A 20,897-nucleotide genomic window follows, 5' to 3' on the forward strand; every position below is an offset into this window, starting at 1 on the left:
CAGGGAACTCGTGTAAAGACAACATGGAATCAGAGGAGCAATGACTTTCCTTCCCTGGGTGAGCTGGAAGCTAAACTAATGAACTTGAAATGGCTCTAACATCCCCTTCCATGCATATCTATCTGTCTGTCTGCAGGACTATCCCTCTCTGGCTCTGTTGGGAGAGAAGCTGGCGGAGAACAACATCTATCTCATCTTCGCCGTGACTAAAAGGCTCTATGTCATTTACAAGGTACATTTTTTATATATATATATATATATACTGCTCAAAAAAATAAAGGGAACACTTAAACAACACAATGTAACTCCAAGTCAATCACACTTCTGTGAAATCAAACTGTCCACTTAGGAAGCAACACTGATTGACAATAAATTTCACATGCTGTTGTGCAAATGGAATAGACAACAGGTGGAAATTATAGGCAATTAGCAAGACACCCCCAATAAAGGAGTGGTTCTGCAGGTGATAACTACAGACCACTTCTCAGTTCCTATGCTTCCTGGCTGATGTTTTGGTCACTTTTGAATGCTGGCGGTGCTTTCACTCTAGTGGTAGCATGAGACGGAGTCTACATCCCACACAAGTGGCTCAGGTAGTGCAGCTCATCCAGGATGGCACATCAATGCGAGCTGTGGCAAGAAGGTTTGCTGTATCTGTCAGCGTAGTGTCCAGAGCATGGAGGCGCTACCAGGAGACAGACCAGTACATCAGGAGACGTGGAGGAGGTCGTAGAAGGGCAATAACCCAGCAGCAGGTCCGCTACCTCCGCCTTTGTGCAAGGAGGAGCAGGAGGAGCACTGCCAGAGCCCTGCAAAATGACCTCCAGCAGGCCACAAATGTGCATGTGTCTGCTCAAACGGTCAGAAACAGACTCCATGAGGGTGGTATGAGGGCCAGAGGTCCACAGGTGGGGGTTGGGCTTACAGCCCAACACAGTGCAGGACGTTTAGCATTTGCCAGAGAACACCAAGATTGGCAAATTCGCCACTGGCGCCCTGTGCTCTTCACAGATTAAAGCAGGTTCACACTGAGCACGTGACAGTCTGGAGACGCCGTGGAGAACGTTTTACTGCCTGCAACATCCTCCAGCATGACCGGTTTGGCGGCGGGTCAGTCATGGTGTGGGGTGGCATTTCTTTGGGGAGCCGCACAGCCCTCCATGTGCTCGCCAGAGGTAGCCTGACTGCCATTAGGTACCGAGATGAGATCCTCAGACCCCTTGTGAGACCATATGCTGGTGCGGTTGGCCCTGGGCTCCTCCTAATGCAAGACAATGCTAGACCTCATGTGGTGGGGGATGTCAGCAGTTCCTGCAAGAGGAAGGCATTGATGCTATGGACTGGCCCGCCCGTTCCCCAGACCTGAATCCAATTGAGCACATCTGGGACATCATGTCTCGCTCCATCCACCAACGCCACGTTGCACCACAGATTGTCCAGGAGTTGGCGGATGCTTTAGTCCAGGTCTGGGAGGAGATCCCTCAGGAGACCATCCGCCACCTCATCAGGAGCATGCCCAGGCGTTGTAGGGAGGTCATACAGGCATGTGGAGGCCACACACACTACTGAGCCTCATTTTGACTTGTTTTAAGGACATTACATCAAAGTTGGATCAGCCTGTAGTGTGGTTTTTCACTTTAATTTTGAGTGTGACTCCAAATCCAGACCTCCACGGGTTGATAAATTTGATTTCCATTGATAATTTTTGTGTGATTTTGTTGTCAGCACATTCAACTATGTAAAGAAAAAAGTATTTAATAAGAATATTTCATTCATTCAGATCTAGGATGTGTTATTTTAGTGTTCCCTTTATTTTTTTGAGCAGTGTGTATGTATGTCTATATGTGTTTAGGATTGAGAGTAGCTGTGTGTATAGTGTACACACATTGTGTATGGTGTGTGCACGTTGGTGTGTACACTTCGGTGGGTATGGTGGCCTTTGATATTGTGTTTATTGCTTTGTTATATTTGTTTCTTTTAATTAAAAAAAATAATATCTGGTGTTTATGCAGAATTTCACAGCACTGATACCTGGAACTACAGTGGAGATTCTGGATCAGGACTCCAAGAACATCATCCAACTCATCGTTAACGCCTACAATGTAAGTAAATGAGCGTTCTCTCCCATTTAGAGCACAGGGTGTGTGTGTGCGCTTGAGAGGGAAAGAGAGTCTCTCAGCTGTCCTCTTCTGAAATGGATGTTGGTTGACAGTTGGCTGAACATGTTTTGAAACCAGGAAACAGACCGGTATACCCTGAACCTGTCATTTTTGTTTTCCATTGCAAAACTGTGAGGCCTACTGAACATGTCCCCGGTCTCTAGAGGACAAGAGGAAGTGTTGAATTTTTATGCATTAGCATTGGAAATGGAGACCCTCATCCAGCCCCTCTATTTGCTGTGGTGATATGGAGACCCTCACCCTGCCCCTCTATTTGCTGTGGTGATATGGAGACCCTCACCCTGCCCCTCTATTTGCTGTGGTGATATGGAGACCCTCACCCTACCCCTCTATTTGCTGTGGTGATATGGAGACCCTCACCCTGCCCCTCTATTTGCTGTGGTGATATGGAGATCCTCACCCAGCCCTCTATTTGCTGTGGTGGTCTGGGGTTTACTCTACTTCTGGCTCACACTACGGCACTGTCTTTAACTCTGCACTAGCACTTTATGGTTACTGAAGAAGAAGCAGGTTTATGGCGCAAATCCTGCCTGAGACACTGTGGTGCTGCTACTCCCCAGTCCCCTCCATACAGGAAATAGATTCCATTCGTCCAGTTATTTGAAGGAAGGGTTTTCAAACAGCCTGAAAAGGGTTCTAGAAGGGATTCTTGTGTATTTTAAACACAATAAACGGCTATAGACTCGTGTGCTAGGAGATTTACATCTTGTCCTCGTTTACAATTCACATTTATGGAAAGAATAACAACAAAAACACATCTTCAATTTATGGGTCATGATAAATGTATAATCTTCATTCTACCCAAGTTAAGCAGGGGCCTCAAATGGTCTTGAATTCTAATTTGACGTTAGTGTTTAATTGTCACAGAATCCATTCTCAAAGCATGGAATCATCCTGTCTTGTATTTTTGTGTTGTGGTCTGTTGACTAAAACCTGACCCTAGATCACTGAGTGAGTACTCTGACACTGTGGCTCTGGTTTGGCCATTTAGGGATCTTAAAGTCACAGTCTGTGATTTGAGAGTGGTTTGGCTATATTTCTCCAGCCCCATACCTTAGCTTACCAAACATAGTGGCAGTCAGACTGTTGAAATGGCAGATTTAGCCTTCAATGCACTGCTGGAAAGCAGTTATATAATTCACTTTTGTTGACTAGTTGAGAGAAAACAACATTTTAAGGGAAGAACGAATCTTTCTCCATGTATTTTGAATATTTTAAAACCAAAGTATTTGCCTGTTTTTAGTCAACTATCCTCAAAAATATTTTCCAATAAAGCAGTGGTTTTTTTTCTTCAGTCAAGCATTTTTTCCTTCCTGTGGTTGAGGAACTACAACTTGATTTTGCAGAGTAGACTCAACCCGTGTCCTTAACAACTGATAATTAAATATATATATTTTTTAAACCTTTATTTAATAGGCAAGTCAGTAAAGAACAAATTCTTATTTACAATGACGGCCTACCAGGGAACAGTGGGATTTTTATTTTGTCAACTCAGGGATTTAATCCAGCAACCTTTCGGTTACTGGCCCAATGCTCTAACCACTAGGCTACCTGACACCCTTATATACCAAGTAGCCTACATTCTTTTCACTTTACACAATGGGCAGATGGCACCACATTTTGGTTCCTATCATAATTGTATCTTTTTTGAGTATTGTGAAGTTTGAACAAAAGCATTTGAGTTATTTCAACACATTTTGTTATCAGTTCATTGTGTTCTTTCTCCAGTACAGGCCAAAACAGGGCATAGATCAATCATGGGTATCTGTCAGTTGGGCATGATTCTGATTACCCCCTTCCACAGTTCTGTAGCTTTTATGCGCTGGAGTGAACAAGCACATAAAGTACAGATAAGGCTGGCATGTAGCAGCAAAGGCACGCTATGACACACACGCACGCGCTCCACATCCGTCCATGCTAACCAAACCGCTGTGGGTTTGGGGGAAGTTTACAAAAGACAGAATGACCTGTATAAATCTTGCTTAACCAAGGCATTTTACGCTCTTTCCAACTATCTTTTTCTCTGTTTTCCACCCTGCCTGCTAACAGATTAAATAACAGGCTGGTTTCATTCTAAAATGCTGAGTTGTGGTGGTTCTGAGTGGATCCAGTGCCAGGGGTACTGGAAGCATTTAACATTCAAATAGTATGGAAACCACCAGGGAACCTCTGTGCCAGCTCTAATATACATACATACTTTAATGCTCATGTGATCTATTGATAGGAGTCTTTGATCAGACATGTTTGGATAGTTGACCAGTGAACCATCTGTCTTGTTTTCAAATAAATGACATATTTACTACTTTGATGCAAATGTCAAAAGTACTTATTCATAAGTGTGTGTCTGTCTATCTGTATATGTGTCTGTCTGTTTTTGTGTTCATGGCATATGTATCTGTGAGTTCATCCAATCTCTCTCTTTCTCTGTCTGTGTGTCCTCCCTCCAGAACATCCGGTCCAAAGTGGAGCTGACGGTGTGGGATCAACCTGAAGACCTCAGTCTGTCCTTCACGGCCACCTGTCAGGACGGACAGCCCCTACCAGGCCTCAGGAAGTGTGCCGACCTCAAGATCGGAGACACGGTGAGTCTCTCAGACCTCCTGGCTTCCTATGGATTTGCACTATCAGGCCAAGCTGGAAAGTCAAAATTGGCTATATCGTGAATATGTATATAAACGAAAATACGCTTTTTGGTTTATCAAAAGTTAGGGTTGGTTATAAAAACAGATTTTTAGGACTTTGAGTTTGCAGCTTTGCCTGATAGTGACCAAGTGAACCTTTCCCATCCTGCCTAATGTACAGGTGATCTGGCTGTCATGTCATGGACACCATGTGAATGATGCAACACAACTGTAACAGGATGTAATTCCAGCCTGTGGACAGATGCATCATGGGGTTTTTGCATTAAGGCTTAGTTAGCCCAGTGGCATGTCTCTCTGCAACACTGACAGGAATATCATGGATATCATCCACCCAGCCAGCGAATGACTGACTGAAGGAAGCAAGTTGTGACTTGGCAGCACAGTGTGACCTTTCAATCCTCTTAAGTTTGCAGTTCCTGTTTGATTAAATTAAACTGCAGTTGCCGGGAGACTAAAGGAGTGATATCGGCCATGTCTTAGACTCTGAGAAAAAGAGCGATTGAGTGAGAGAACAACAATTTTGTTGCTTTGCTTACTCTCTTTAACAGTTAACATGTGTGTTCGCTCAGATTTTACCCTGCTTAATGTATTTGATATGAGCAGACCATGACTGAAATAATGCAAACATGTTCTTTCCCTTGGAAGAAACCAAACTGGGGGTGGCAAAAATGCTTCTGTTTGTCTGTTTTGGAAAAATATTAGTCATGGTGTCCATCCCTTCTCTGAGACTCCAGAATGTCCTGTCTCCAACCAACACATACTCTGTCAACACACGGCTGTCTCGACAGACACTGGCCATTCTCAAGGCAAGGGTCATCCTTTTCCTGGGATAACAGTGGGAGTTTGAACTGACTTAACTTATTCTTGGCTTCTGAACACTGCAATTGGATATCATTTGTGCTTTCCAAATAGCCCTCCAAATAAGCTATTTTGGATGGCTTTGGATTAAGTAGTCTATGGGAGATGTGGCATCAGTAGCCTCCGCAGAAAGCTTTTTAGTGTGAGTAGACCTACATATTGGGGGGTGGGATTATAATTTGTCAGGGGAAGAATATTTTAGCTGGCTTTTTAATTGTGTTCCAACATGTTCTTGCCATTTTAGATAGAATGCATTATTCTCTTCCTTTGTTTCAGCTAACAAAACTCTAAAGGTCAGGTGACGTGGGATCACTGCACATCTTAATTGCTTTGAATTCTGCACTGTTCAAATCCTCAGGCCCCAATGAGGATTTGTACAGGATCTATTGAAATGCTCAGCAAGGGGCTACTTTGTACACTCCACCACGCAGAGATCCGACCCTGTGGAATTCTTCTTCCCAAAGCCCCAGTGTCTCCCTCACTGATTCCTTATTTGTCTTAATTGAATGTAGGAAATAAGGATGGTGTGTGGGGATGGAGGGTGAATGAATAATAGTAGTGAATGGGGGAATCACATCTCTGCCTGGCCAGGGTGATGGGTCTAACTCTGTCTTTTGTTCTGCAGCGGGGGTATTTTCTCTGCAGGCCTCTGAGTGCTAATCTGTCCTCCTAAAAAGGTGAGGAAAGAGGACGCGAGGAATAGAGGGAGGAGGAATTGGGAAAGTTCCCAGGTGTCGGTCACAGAGTCTCTGGCTGCAGCCTTGCTCTGAGGCCTGATGCTGCATGTCAATGTCCTCACTACAAAAGTTAGAGAAAGAATAGTTGGTGAAACCAGAGGCGATTTAACGAACAAAGACGACATGGTGTCTTAGACCCAGTGTACAAACTAAAGCCCACATTCCTTTCACTGTGACACTCTCAAACCTTAGAGTACTAAATATTTCCCATACAGATGTAGGATCTTAATTTGATCAGTATAGTCCATAATGTTGCTTGATCAGTGTGTAGACTATTAACTGACCAAAATTAGGCTACATGAAATCAAATCAAATTTTATTTGTCACATACAGATGTTAGCTTCTGGTTCCGACAATGCAGTAATAACCAACGAGTAATCTAACAATTTCACAACAACTACCTTATACACACAAGTATAAAGGGATGAAGAATATGTACATAAATATATATGAGTGAGTGATGGTACAGAATGGCATAGGCAAGATGCAGTAGATGGTATCGAGTACAGTATATACATATGAGATGAGTAATGTAGGGTATTTAAACATATAAAAGTGGCATTGTTTAAAGTGGCTAGTGATACATGTATTACATAAAGATGGCAAGATGCAGTAGATGGTATAGAGTATGTATATACATATGTGCAATGTTAATAGAACTGTGTCTTAGTGTGGGTTTTCACTGAATTTCTGTAAATCATGAAGCTCATCTGCATTTCTCTGCAACAAAATTAAGATCCTGTACAGTGCCTTCAGAAAGTATTCATACCTCTAGACTTATTCCACACGCTGTTGTTACAACCTGAATTCCAAATGGACAAACACCCCATAATCACAAAATGAATGTTTTTAGAAATGTTGGCAAATGTATTGAAATTGAAATACAGATATCTCATTTACATAAGTATTTACACCCCTGAGACAATACTTTGTAGAAGCACCTTTGGCAGCAATTACAGCTGTGAGTCTTTCTGGGTAAGTCTGTAAGAGCTTTCCACACCTGGATTGTGCAACATTTGCCAATGTATTATTTTCAAACTTCTTCAAGCTCTAGGTCTTGCAGTAGATTTAAGTCAAAACTGTAACTCGGCCACTCGGTAACATTCACAGTATTCTTGGTAAGCTACTCAAGTGTAGATTTGGCCTTGTGTTTTTAGGTTATTGTCCTGCTGAAAGGTGAATTGATCTCTCAGTGTCTGGTGGAAAGCAGACTGAACCAGGTTTTCCTCTGGGATTTTTGCCTGATCTTAGCTCCATTCCATTCCTTTTTTTTATTCTGAGAAACTCCACAGTTCTTAACGATTACAAGCATACCCATAACATGATGCAGCACCACTAGGCTTGAAAATATAGAGAGTGGTACTCAGTAATGTGTTGTATTGGATTTGCCAAATGTAACACTTTGTAGTCAGGACACATTTTCTTTAGTATTACTTTAGTGCCTTGTTGCAAACACGATGCATATTTTTTAAATATTTTTATTCTGTACAAACTTCCTTTTTTTCACTCTGCCCTTTAGGTTAGTATTGTAGAGTAACTACAATGTTGTTGATCCATCTTCTCCTATCACAGCCATTAAACCCTGTTTTAAAGTCACCATTGGCCTCATGGTGAAATCAAATCCAATTTTAATTATCACATGTGCCGAATACAACAGGTGTAGACCTTAATGTGAAAAGCTTACTTACAAGCCCTTAACCAACAATGCACCTCAAGAAATAATTAAGAAAATATTTACTGAATAAACTTAAAGTAAGAAATAAAATGAAAATGAACACAATAACAATAACGTGGCTATATACATGGGGTACCGGTACTGAGTCAATATGGGGTACAAGTTAGGTGAAGTAATTTGTACATGTAGGTAGGGGTAAAGTGACTATGCATAGATAGTAAATGGCTAGTTGCAGTGGTGTAAAAACAAAGAGGGGGGTGGGGGGGTTAATGTAAGTAGTCAAGTTGGCCATTTCATTAATTGTTCGGCAGTCTTATGGCTTGGGGGTAGAAGCTGTTAAGGAGCCTTTTGGTCCTTGAGTTGCTGCTGCGGTACCGCTTGCCATGTGGTAGCAGAGAGGACAGTCTATGACTTGGGTGACAATTTTTTGGGGGCCTTCCTTTGACACTGCCTAGTATATGGGTCCTGGATGGCAGGAAGCTTTCCCCCATATGCACTAGAGGTCGACCGATTAATTGGAATGGCCGATTTTAATTAGGGCCGATTTCAAGTTTTCATAACAATCGGTAATTGCCGTTTTTGGAGACCGTTCATGTTAGCAGGCAATATTAAACTCGGGAAATTGTGTCACTTCTCTTGCGTTCATTGCACGCAAAGTCAGGGTATATGCAACAGTTTGGGCCGCCTGGCTCGTTGCAAACTAATTTGCCAGGATTTTATGTAATTATGACAAAACATTGAAGGTTGTGCAATGTAACAGGAATATTTAGACTTATGGATGCCATAGTTTCTGGATTTGACCATATTAATGACCTACGGCTCGTATTTCTGTGTTATGTTATAATTAAGTCTATGATTTGATAGAGCAGTCTGACTGAGCGGTGGTAGGCAGCAGCAGGCTCGTAGGCATTCATTCAAACAGCACTTTTGTGCGTTTGCCAGCAGCTCTGTTTATGACTTCAAGCCTATCAACTCCCGAGATTAGGCTCGTGTAACCGATGTGAAATGGCTAGCTAGTTAGCGGGGTGCGCGCTAATAGCGTTTCAAACGTCACACGCTCTGAGACTTGGAGTAGTTGTTCTCCTTGCTCTGCAAGGGCCGTGGCTCTTGTGGAGCGATGGGTAACGCTGCTTCGAGGGTGGCTGTTGTCGATGTGTTCCTGTTTCGAGCCCAGGTAGGGGCGAGGAGAGGGACGGAAGCTATACTGTTACACTGGCAATACTAAAGTGCATATAAGAGCATCCAATAGTCAATATGAAATACAAATGGTAGAGAGAGAGTCCTATAATAACCTCAACCTAAAACTTCTTACCTGGGAATATTCTCATGTTCTGAGCAAGGAACTTAAATGTTAGCTTTTTTACATGGCACATATTGCACTTTCACTTTCTTCTGCAACACTTTGTTTTTGCATTATTTAAACCAAATTTAACATGTTTCATTATTTATTTGAGGCTAAATTTATTTGATTGATGTGTTATATTAAGTTAAAATTCAGTGTTGTTGCAATTGTCATTATTACAAATAAATAAATACAAAATATTAAATCGTCTGATTAATCGGTATCGGCTTTTTTTGGTCCTCCAATTATCGGTATTGGCATTGAAAAATCATCATCGGTCGACCTCTAATATGCACTACCCTCTACAAGTGCCTTACGGGCGGATGCCAAGCTGTTGCCATACCAGACGGTGCTCTCGATGGTGCAGCTGTAGAACTTTTTGAGGATCTGGGGACCCATGCCAAATATTTTCAGTCTCCTGCGGGGGAAAAGGTGCTGTCGTGCCCTCTTAGCAACTGTATTGGTCTGTTTGGACCATGATTGTTTGTTGGTGATGTGTTGTCCTGGCACCACACTGCCAGGTCTCTGACCTCCCTATAGGCTCTCATCGTTGTGTGCCATGACCTCTTCATGCCTAACAGAGATCCAACTCTTTTAATGTGTGAAAGTTACATATTTCTAAAACGTATTTTTTAATTTCGCGCGCTGCCTTTTCAGCGGAATGTTGTCGAGGGGTTCCGCTAGTGGAACGCCTGCGCTAGAAAGGTTCATTTGCTGTTTTTGATTTTGTTATGCTCTTGTGAATTCTATGTTTTTTACTAGATTACTTGTAGTTTTTCATGTTGTTTGTCTGTAATTTTTGTAATGACTTGGTGCTGCCTATCTTGGCCAGGACGCTCTTGAAAAAGAGATTTTAAATCTCAATGAGCCCTTCCTGGTTAAATAAAGGTTAAATAAAATAAGTGCCACGGGGTGGTAGTCATTTAGGTAGGTTACCTTTGCATTCTTGGGCACAGGGACTATGGTGGTCTGCTTGAAACATGTAGGTATTACAGACTTGGTCAGGGAGAGGTTGAAAATGTCAGTGAATACACTTGCCAGTTGGTCCACGCATGCTTTGAGTACACGTCCTGGTAATCCGTCTGGCCCCCGGGCCTTGTGACTGTTGACCTGTTTAATGGTCTTGCTCACATCAGCTACGAAGAGCATGATCACACAGTCGTCCGGAACAGCTGGTGCTCTCATGCATGCTTCAGTGTTGCTTGCCTCGAAGCAAGCATAAAAGGGATTTAGCTCGTCCTGTAGGCTTAGGTCACTGGGCAGCTCGCGGCTGGGTTTCCCTTTAGTCTGTAATAGTTTGCAAGCCCTGCCACATCCGACAAGCGTCAGGACCGGTGTAGTAGGATTCAATCTTAGTCCTGTATTGACGCTTTGCCTGTTTGATGGTTCGTCTAAAGGAATAGCTGGATTATTTATAAGCGTCCGGAGTAGTGTCCCACTCCTTGAAAGCGGCAGCTCTAGCCTTTTTAGCTCAGTGTGGATGTTGCCTGTAATCCATGGCTTCTGATTGGGATATGTACGTACTGTCACTGTGAGGGATGACGTTGTTGATGCACTTACTGATGAAGCCGGTGACTGAGGTGGTATACTCCTCAATGCCATTTGATGAGTCCCGGAACATATTCCAGTCTGTGCTTGCAAAACAGTGCTGTAGCGTAGCATCCGCGTCATCTGAGCGGTTTCCTTCCTCCCCGGCAAATGAGGTAGGAAGTGCGCCTGTATCTTTGTAGTGAATGGGTTTATTGATACACCATCCAAAGTGTAATTTAATAACTTCACATGGCCCAGAGATATTCAATGTCTTGTCTACTGATAGGTGTACTTTTTTGTGAGGCGTTGGAAAACTTCCCTGGTCTTTGTGGTTGATTCTGTGTTTGAAATTCACTGCTCGACTGAGGGACCTTAAAATTATCTGTATGTGTGAGGTACAGAGATGAGGTAATCATAAAGTTACGTTAAACACTATTACTGCATTACTGTGAGTCCATGCAACTTGTGTCTTGTTAAGCAACTGTTTTATCCTGAACTTATTTAGGCTTGCCATAACAAAGTGGTTGAATACTTGACTCAAGACAGACTTTGGTGATTAATCTGCTGCTCTCTCCGTTCCACTCCTCCATTCCATCCCTCTCTCACAATCACAGCAGTAATGTCCTGGGATTTGGTTCCCTGCCTTTTTACTCCAGCAGCTTTATCTCATGGTTGCTAGTTTCCCTAATGAGCAACATGGTTAAAGGAGATGGGTTCCTCGTGACTCACTCCCTTAAATCTCATTACCTCGTTAGGAAGAGCACTGCTGTAGTGGAAGAGGCAAATAGCAGACAAGCAGGTCTTCCAAGTGTTATGTGGGCCCTTCCTTCCTGTGGACTCTGATTGGAGGCTTATCTAGTACTCAGCAGGAACATACCACAACTCTGCGTTCATGTCCTGTTCTTCTGCAATGCTGTGCTTGTGGATGACAATCGCTTTATTATTGATGTTTTTTATTTATTTTTGACTCGTGTTTCTGTATTACCTACAGACATTCATCACTTACTAACTAGATCAATGGTTTGGGTTGGACAGATGACGCAGTTTGATGTCATGAGTGTTTACTCCACACACAGCCACACCCTCATATTGCCTCATATTGTACAGCGTTTCATATTAGTCAGCGGCTCACCCAGTAGGGTCTGTGGTACTATGACCTCTTCACCACTAAGCCTGTTGATGTTCACTTCTCATTGAAAGAGGAAGGGAAGATGGAAGACACTGATGGCCTAGGAGACCTATAGAGAGAGAGCAAAAGGTCCTGCATTCTGAGTGACAGGCCAATGCTCTTTTTCTCTCCTGAAGACTCAGATCGTTGCGTGCAGAGCTGCTGCCAACATCAACACGGCCCAAGCATCTGAGTGTTTGCCTTTGGGGCTGCAGTCCAGAGGGTTATGGCCTTCAGTCTTGGGAGCTAAACTTCAAAGCACAGCATGTGCCCCCTCACATCCCTGCCTCTCCACCTCCAATGACCCCTCCGGGCTCAACACTGCCAAAGGGCACATAGGCTACCTGTAGACGTGTGTGTGTGTGTGTGTGTGCGCTTCTTCACTCATCTAGAACCACTGGGAGAAGGAGAATGATGTGGAAGAGTGAACCTTATCAGACCTACGTCATGGAAGGACATCCTTCCTGAAATACCCCTACAGCTGCCTCAGATTAGCTTTTCTCTTCGCTAAAATATTTTTGTGGTTGAAAGTATCCATGCTCTCATCCAGAGCTGTGTTATGTATTGAAAAGTTAACCACATTTCATATGTATTCTAATTGGTGTTATTGAAGTCAGTCCTTGTGTTTTCTTTGGACAGAATTATTCAGTTTTAAAGATGTTTTGCCTCAGAGCCTTTTCCAATGCGCCAAAGGTTATATGGAAGGTGATGATGTATCAACTGACATATATACTGTACATTGCAGTTTTGTAGATTCATGGTAGTATCAGTTTAACTGGAGGAATTCACACCATTATCCCATCTAAAGTGAGTGAAACCACAAAGAATAACACACTGCCTCATCTACGGCACGTACACACACTAGAGATGGTTGCTGTGGCAGTAAGCTACAGAGAAGGACACAGTAATGCGCTGCAAATGAAATGTTATTTGTCACATGCTTTGTAAACAACAGATGTAGATTAACATGCTTACTTCCGGGACATGCTTACTTCCGGGTCTTTTTACAACAATGCAGAGTTAAAGATAAATAGAATTGGTGACACGAGGAATAAATACAGTGAATAACAATAATCAGTAAAAAATAACATGGATCGAGGTTAGTGATTGCTGTTCTGGGGCCAATTTGAACCAGTTGGTTGTAAGTGGGTCGTAACTCTATGTTCGATATGCTCTACGTGGACGTAAAGATTATACCTGTTGCATCACCTGGGCGTGAGCCCTTCTATGAGCTATGCCTGGGCGTGAGCCCTTCTATGAGCTATGCCTGGGCGTGAGCCCTTCTATGAGCTATGCCTGGGCGTGAGCCCTTCTATGAGCTATGCCTGGGCGTGAGCCCTTCTATGAGCTATGCCTGGGCGTGAGCCCTTCTATGAGCTATGCCTGGGCGTGAGCCCTTCTATGAGCTATGCCATGGGTGTAGACTCTACGCCTGGTCGGGAGGCGGGACTATGCTATTCTTTTCTGTACATACCATGAAGGAACAATCTATATTTTCTAAAGGATGTGAGTCTCGTGTTCATATTTCACAACCTCCGGGCTTTTCGAGTTGCCTATGCGCGAGTCAATAGCAAAATAATACACTTGATTCAATGCTACATTACAGCATGCTAAATGTGTCTGATCAGATATTAGAAAACTAATAGATGAGCTGCCACCTCCACTTTTATTATAGCTCATATCTCATTTACATAAGTAGTCACACCCCTGAGTCAATTCATGTCAGAATCACCTTTGGCAGCGATTTCAGCTGAGTTTTCTGGGTAAGTCTTTAAGAGCTTTACACACCTGGGTTGTACAATATTTGCCCATTATTCTTAAAAAATTCTTCAAGATCTGTTCAAATTGGTTGACCATTGCTAGACAACCAATAGGCTACCTTAGACTACATAACATGCTAGCAAAATGTTCTGATAATGCAGTTAGATGAGCAAACTAGACTAAAGATTATCATTATGAACACTGACCCCAATTTGGCTAACATTTTCCCAGCCTAAATGTAATCAAATATCCAATCGGAGGTTCCAGGAAAACAAAAATCTGGACGATTGATTTATGAAGATGATTCCCCACGCTTGTCTAAAAACAGGGCAATAATGTTGTCCCAATGATAAGGGGCTGAAATTATAGTTGACCACACGGCTATTGCTTTAAAGTATTGAAAACAGTTTGATGACTTTGGGAGTTTCAGTAAGCAACAATATGATAAATGCCTTCAATAGCATTAGCCTACTTTATCCAATAACTTTGTCATTCAGTGATATTCATTCCACAGTAATTATTGATTGATTCATCAAAGTATGGTTAAGAGAACAACATGCATGCATAGTGGTGGGCTTTGAAGTGATGGGACATGCCTGGCAAAGTTTAAAACTGCCACGAGAACAGTAACAGCCTAGTAATGGGTGCTGCCTAGCAGCCACCATTTTGAAGCATCAAATCTCATGCATTGCTTAATCATTGCTTACACTGGATTTAGCTACGACTAGTCTTTTTGGTTGGTGCAGCAGGTGTAAATTCTGATCCCAAAGTCGGACGTAGATACACCTGACCTAGCATTTTAAGACTTTTTAATTTTTTTATCAAATCAAATGTATTTATATAGCCCTTCTTACATCAGCTGACATCTCAAAGTGCTGTACAGAAACCCAGCCTAAAACCCCAAACAGCAAGCAATGCAGGTGTAGAAAATAATGGTCAAATAATAATCACAGTAGCTGTCGAGGGTGCAGCAAGTCAGCAACTTAAGTCAGCAACTTAATCAACTAACTGACTCAAAGCCACAAACTGTCCTCTGATCTCTATCCTCTGATCGCTCTCTCTCGCGCCTTCTCTCTCTGAGATAATTCCACATGTATAAACACAGCTTGCAGGTCAAATGTAGATCACAGCCAAGCCTTAATATGAGCAAAAAGGGTTTATCTGGAGGTAGATGGTGTAATTGTGATGGATCCAGATTGAGACCATTTTAAAATCCAGTCATGAGTATGACGTAGGTTTGTGTAAAACTCCTTGATTGAGAAATTGTCTCAAATTGTTGCAATTTGTCTATTTCCAGTCCATATACTAACCCTGTTGTACTGTTCTTCTTTCTTCCAGGTGTCCTTCAACGTGAGTGTGGATGCTAGGGGCTGCCCTGCCCCTGGCACCCAGCAGAGATTCACCATCAAACCTGTGGGTTTCAAGAATCGTCTGGAGGTGTCAGTGGACTACCGCTGTGCCTGTGGCTGCACCGACCAGACCCAGGCTAACAGTAGCCGCTGCAGCTCTATCGGACAGTACACCTGTGGTACCTGCCACTGTGACCCGGGCTACCTGGGCGCCCGCTGTGAGTGCCAGGAGGGCGAGGCTGGCAGCATGTACCTGAGCGCCTGTAGAGAGGCGGAGGGGAAGCAGATCTGTGGTGGGAGAGGGGAGTGCAGTTGTAACCAATGCCTCTGCTACGAGTCAGAGTTCGGGAAGATTTACGGGACCTTCTGCGAGTGTGACGACTTCTCCTGCGCCCGACACAAGGGCATCCTCTGCTCAGGTAGGTGTGCAAAGAGAAGGGAGCACTGCCGCTACTTTGCTCTCCAAATTGCTGGATCTCCTCTCTACTTCTGCATGTGTACAACATAAATTATTCAGACAAACACAGTAGTGCTTCGTACAGTACCTGATACATGTGCAGAAACACGAGTCCTAGATGTGTCGCTATTGAGGGTGTGTCTAAGTTGGCTTGTGCTGTCATGTTGATGCTAAGAGACGCATTCAATTAATGTTTATTGATCTACAAGGCTGTATGATAGTAGTGAGCAGGTGGGATGTTGTTTCCAGGGTCTGTTACCACATCACTCTGGTCTGTGTTTATTAGGCAGGTTGGCATTTATTGAGATGACTCATGTACTGGAGGCAGCTCTGCAGAGTGGTCACCAGCTGGCACTACCACAAAGTCATATTGATTTTAAACCTAACCTTTACCATACTGCTTGGCCTAATGCTTAACCTTAAATTAAGACTAAAAAGCTAGTGTTTTTTCATGAATTTTTACGATATTGCCGATTTTGACTTTGCAGCATGCCTGTGTAGTGGAAACCACTTAGTTCTTTCTGCCTCCAATGCAAGACTCATGACAATAAACGTCAATCTGCATTTATTAGAGGAAAAGCCACCTGTTAGTGGTGCAGCGTTGAACACAGCCCTGCAGGTCTGCTACTGGTCTGCTGTGTGTGTGTGTGTGTGTGTGTGTGTGTGTGTGTGTGTGTGTGTGTGTGTGTGTGTGTGTGTGTGTGTGTGTGTGTGTGTGTGTGTGTGTGTGTTAATACCAAACCATACATGTTCGGGTTGTTTTTTTTTATGATAAAGGTCTCTTGATTCTGAATTTCTTCTTCGGGAAAGGTAAAGTGCTCAGGAACAGCTGCTGGGAGCTAGTTTGTTGTGCAGTTCATGTTTTACTGTCTCTAGCTGAGCTGTGTTCTCTGCTTTGGGACCCTGGAGAGTTGGGGTGGTGTGTGCAGGATTCAGGAATGAATTCTAGAACCAGACCAGAGCTGTTCCTTTCTGAACAGACCACCAATATTTTCCCTCCCCATACTATTCATGTGCTCTATTGATTAAATGTGCATGTGCTGATGTTGACCACAAATCCTGTTTTATCCTGCCTGAGGGTCTTGCTTGCTTTGAAGCCCATGCCCTAGTTTTCTCTCACACTGGCCTGGGCAGCAGGCAGGGTTGCTAGCTGGGAGCAATTTAGTGACATACTAAACAGGCTGTCCTATTGGATTCCCAGAACATCGGGTCCAGTCCAAGTAGCCTCTTTGGGTCGAGACCTGCTGGATGTTGGCCAAGGGCCCCTGGCTCATCCCCAAGCTAACGGCTGTTCCACCAAACCACAGAGGGGGCTTTGTAACAGAGGCCCTGCTCAGTGCCTTGTGTGTATTGCCAAATACAATTCATGGGTCTATACTCAGTTAAAATGCCTTGTTTCGTTTAGTCAGCAGGACCAAGCAGCGGACAAACACAAAATGGACAATTTTGTTTGTTGGTTGGTCTGACCATAAGTAGGCCCTTAGGGTAGGATGATAACTGGAAGGGGTGGGGTAGTAATTAAATCTTAACAGTCCAGTATGCTCTGTGGCCCCCCATACTCTCACACATACACCTCCTCGCTGTGCATGGTTGGCTCAGTTTATAATGAGTTCCTAATGAATCTGAATGAAAGTCTCTCCCACACTTCTCTGGCACTGTTACTTAATCGTGTAATAAACAGTGTTGTAAAATAATTCTGTATACCACCATTGGTCCCCTAAACTCACCAATGGTTATGGGGAGGTTCAGACTCTGTGCGGAGTCCCATTCCCCTCCTGTTACATGCCATCTAAACAGTATTGTGCAATAGGTTAGATTGGTTGCGCTGTGATGATAGCAGCTCATTTGCTCTGCGTTGTGTTAGGAAGAGAAGCTGGTTTGGATTGAACTGCATGATCCAGGCTGATTAACTGCCGTAAGGCATTTGTCATTATTAAAGAGAAAATAAATTGGTGCGTTGTCCTTGGGTGGGTTCTCATTTCTAGCTCAAAGCATTTAAAAAATCTCCCAGCCTTTTCATGATAACCGCATTGTCAGCAAGAAATCTTGACGTTTATCTTGTTGTTTTGATTCAAAGTACTGTATCTACCCACGACTGCTCATGCTGTAAAAACAGTCCAGTTCAAAGTGAATGGCACATTCATATGTAGTATATTTGCATGTAGTCCTACTTCAGCTCTGATTTGTTATGGCACACCGGCCTGTGTAGAGTACGGGCCGGCCTGAGTTGTGCCTGTCAATGAAATAGAATCCTACTTCGATGCGTTCTGCCTAAAACAATCTCTTGCGTAGTTAGTTTTGCATACTAAGTCTTGCATAGACCACAAGCATTTCGCTACACCCGCAATAACATTGCTAAATATGTGTATGAGACCAATAAAACCTGATTTAGTAGGTTGCGTTACAAGTGACTAATATTGCATTGATTCGATTATAATTGCCACAGTAAAGGAAAATATTGATAGTGTTAACTAACAGGGAAAACTCTAGAAAGTTGTGTGAAGTTCAATCTCGTGCTTCTCTGGGTGCTCTGATATTTCTTCTGCGCGGCATTGTATTAGTCAGACCTACATGAGGCTGAGGGTGTCAGGGGTTAGGCTAGAGACCAGTGTAGCAGCCAGGCCTACATGAGACTGAGGGGGTCAGGGGTTAGGCTAGAGACCAGTGTAGCAGCCAGGCAGGCCTACATGGGGGTCAGGGGTTAGGCAAGAGACCAGTGTAGCAGCCAGGACTACATGAGGCTGAGGGGGTTAGGCTTGAGACCAGTGTAGCAGCCAGGCCTACATGAGGCTGGGGGGTCAGGGGTTAGGCTAGAGACCAGTGTAGCAGCCAGGCCTTCATGAGGCTGAGGGGGTCAGGGGTTAGGCTAGAGACCAGTGTAGCAGCCAGGCAGGCCTACATGGGGGTCAGGAGTTAGGCAAGAGACCAGTGTAGCAGCCAGGCCTTCATGAGGCTGAGGGGGTCAGGGGTTAGGTTAGAGACCAGTGTAGCAGCCAGGCAGGCCTACATGGGGGTCAGGGGTTAGGCAAGAGACCAGTGTAGCAGCCAGGCCTACATGAGGCTGAGGGGGTTAGGCTAGAGACCAGTGTAGCAGCCAGGCCTACATGAGGATGAGGGGGTCAGGGGTTAGGCTAGAGACCAGTGTAGCAGCCAGGCCTTCATGAGGCTGAGGGGGTCAGGGGTTAGGCTAGAGACCAGTGTCGCAGCCAGGCCTACAGGAAGCGGCTCCTTCTCACTAGGGCCTTGACTCTTTTCCTTCTCCTTGTTGCTTCCCTCCATCTAATCTGATTACTGTGTCACGGCCAAAACGCACGCCAGGCCAGGACTCCAGGAACCAAGAATATTGGTTCCTGCTTACGCACTAAAAGACAACTGTGGAGAGAGACGAGTGGGTCCCACTCTTCTTGTAAATAGAGCTCTGAGGTTATATCGTAGTACTACTACAGTACACAATCTTTTTTTTTTTTTTTTACCAGAATCTTTTTACTGCAATTATAAATACACAGATATTTAACTGTGCCAACCTGTACCATCCTCTCTGTGTTTCTGGAATGTAGCTATGTCATTGAGCTTTTACCCACACTATTTCACTACCTACTGTTTTTGAGTATGTTGTTTCCTTCTGCTCTTTGGAGGAAAGGACTCTCTTCCTAGATTCCTTATTTGATAGCTTTAGCAGCCATGCTCTTGTTTGCCCTGCCCCTCTGAGTAGAGTGAGGAGGACCGATAGATGGAAGCCAGGCACGCTCCACACCCAGCTGTTGCTGTTGTCATGTCTGTGCTGCCTGGTGCTGTGGTGATATAATATAGCACCAAGCCAAACCTCCCATAGAGCCTAACTGCCTACAGTCTGGTTTTTCTGGCCAGTGACTGTCACTGTGGTGGTGTCATCAGCTGTACATGCCTGAACTAATTACACCCACATCGAACCAATGATTCAATCAACTGGTGTATTTAATGTAGTTGGCAATAGGTCAATACAATTTTGGAAATATCCCAAAAAAATTTGCCCACAAAATGGCTGAACTGCTAATAATAATAACCCATAATTTACAAAGCTCAGACATAGAAGTTAACTATTCACAGCTTAATTTGAAGTTGATAGTTAGAAATAGTTTGAGAGACTGTGTTTTTGGTCTCTTCACTCACCTTTCCTACATGTGTTAATGGTCTCTTCACTCACCTTTCCTACATGTGTTAATGGTCTCTTCACTCACCTTTCCTACATGTGTTAATGGTCTCTTCACTCACCTTTCCTACATGTGTTAGTGGTCTCTTCACTCACCTTTCCTACATGTGTTAGTGGTCTCTTCACTCACCTTTCCTACATGTGTTAGTGGTCTCTTCACTCACCTTTCCTACATGTGTTAGTGGTCTCTTCACTCACCTTTCCTACATGTGTTAGTGGTCTCTTCACTCACCTTTCCTACATGTGTTAATGGTCTCTTCACTCACCTTTCCTACATGTGTTAATGGTCTCTTCACTCACCTTTCCTACATGTGTTAGTGGTCTCTTCACTCACCTTTCCTACATGTGTTAGTGGTCTCTTCACTCACCTTTCCTACATGTGTTAGTGGTCTCTTCACTCACCTTTCCTACATGTGTTAATGGTCTCTTCACTCACCTTTCCTACATGTGTTAATGGTCTCGTCACTGATAAGCTGCTGTATCTCTGTAACGGGGTTAGATAAACTGAATGAAACACTGGTGGTCTTCCGCTGCGTCCAGTGTCTTTCAATGAGTGGAAGGGTTTCAGTTGGTTTGGGTGGGATGCGTGTGTTGGGGGGTGCTTATAGACAACGTTCCACCTTACCCTCTGATAGGATAGAGGGAATATTCACCATTGACGTACGGAACTAATGGTGCCTAGAGGTTATGGGGTTGTTTCTGGATAGGGTTGATAGTGTGATACTAAGCTTACAGTCAAAGAACCTCTTATGGCTGTGCAAGGGCAACCCTGTTCTTGTGAAACTAAGACAGTGGCCTGTAGAATGAAGGTCAGGTCAGGGGCATTAATCAGTCTCTGAAGTTAGTAGGTCTGGCAGGAGCAAGGATAGGGGAGGAGTGGTGTCAGTAACCTCCCACAGGGGCCACACTGTGTGCTTGTGTTTAAGGTTACAAATGTATGAGAGTACAGAGAGTTTCTGACCTGTGCTCAGAGACTCTCTGTATTCTCATACATTTGTAACCTCAGTGT

General features: G+C 43.7%; 1 protein-coding gene across 1 annotated transcript in view; it reads left to right on the plus strand.

The window, feature by feature from the left end:
* itgb5 (integrin, beta 5) overlaps positions 1-20,897 on the plus strand; it is a 72,512-nt gene that overhangs the window by 18,722 nt on the left and 32,893 nt on the right. The window contains exons 7-10 of the mRNA XM_024407020.2: positions 137-232; positions 2,013-2,102; positions 4,628-4,762; positions 15,232-15,661. Coding sequence (XP_024262788.1) covers positions 137-232; positions 2,013-2,102; positions 4,628-4,762; positions 15,232-15,661 — 751 coding nt within the window. The remainder of the gene's footprint in view (positions 1-136; positions 233-2,012; positions 2,103-4,627; positions 4,763-15,231; positions 15,662-20,897) is intronic.

The sequence above is a fragment of the Oncorhynchus tshawytscha genome, linkage group LG03, assembly GCF_018296145.1.
Source record: "Oncorhynchus tshawytscha isolate Ot180627B linkage group LG03, Otsh_v2.0, whole genome shotgun sequence".
In the NCBI taxonomy this organism is placed as follows: Eukaryota; Metazoa; Chordata; class Actinopteri; order Salmoniformes; family Salmonidae; genus Oncorhynchus; species Oncorhynchus tshawytscha.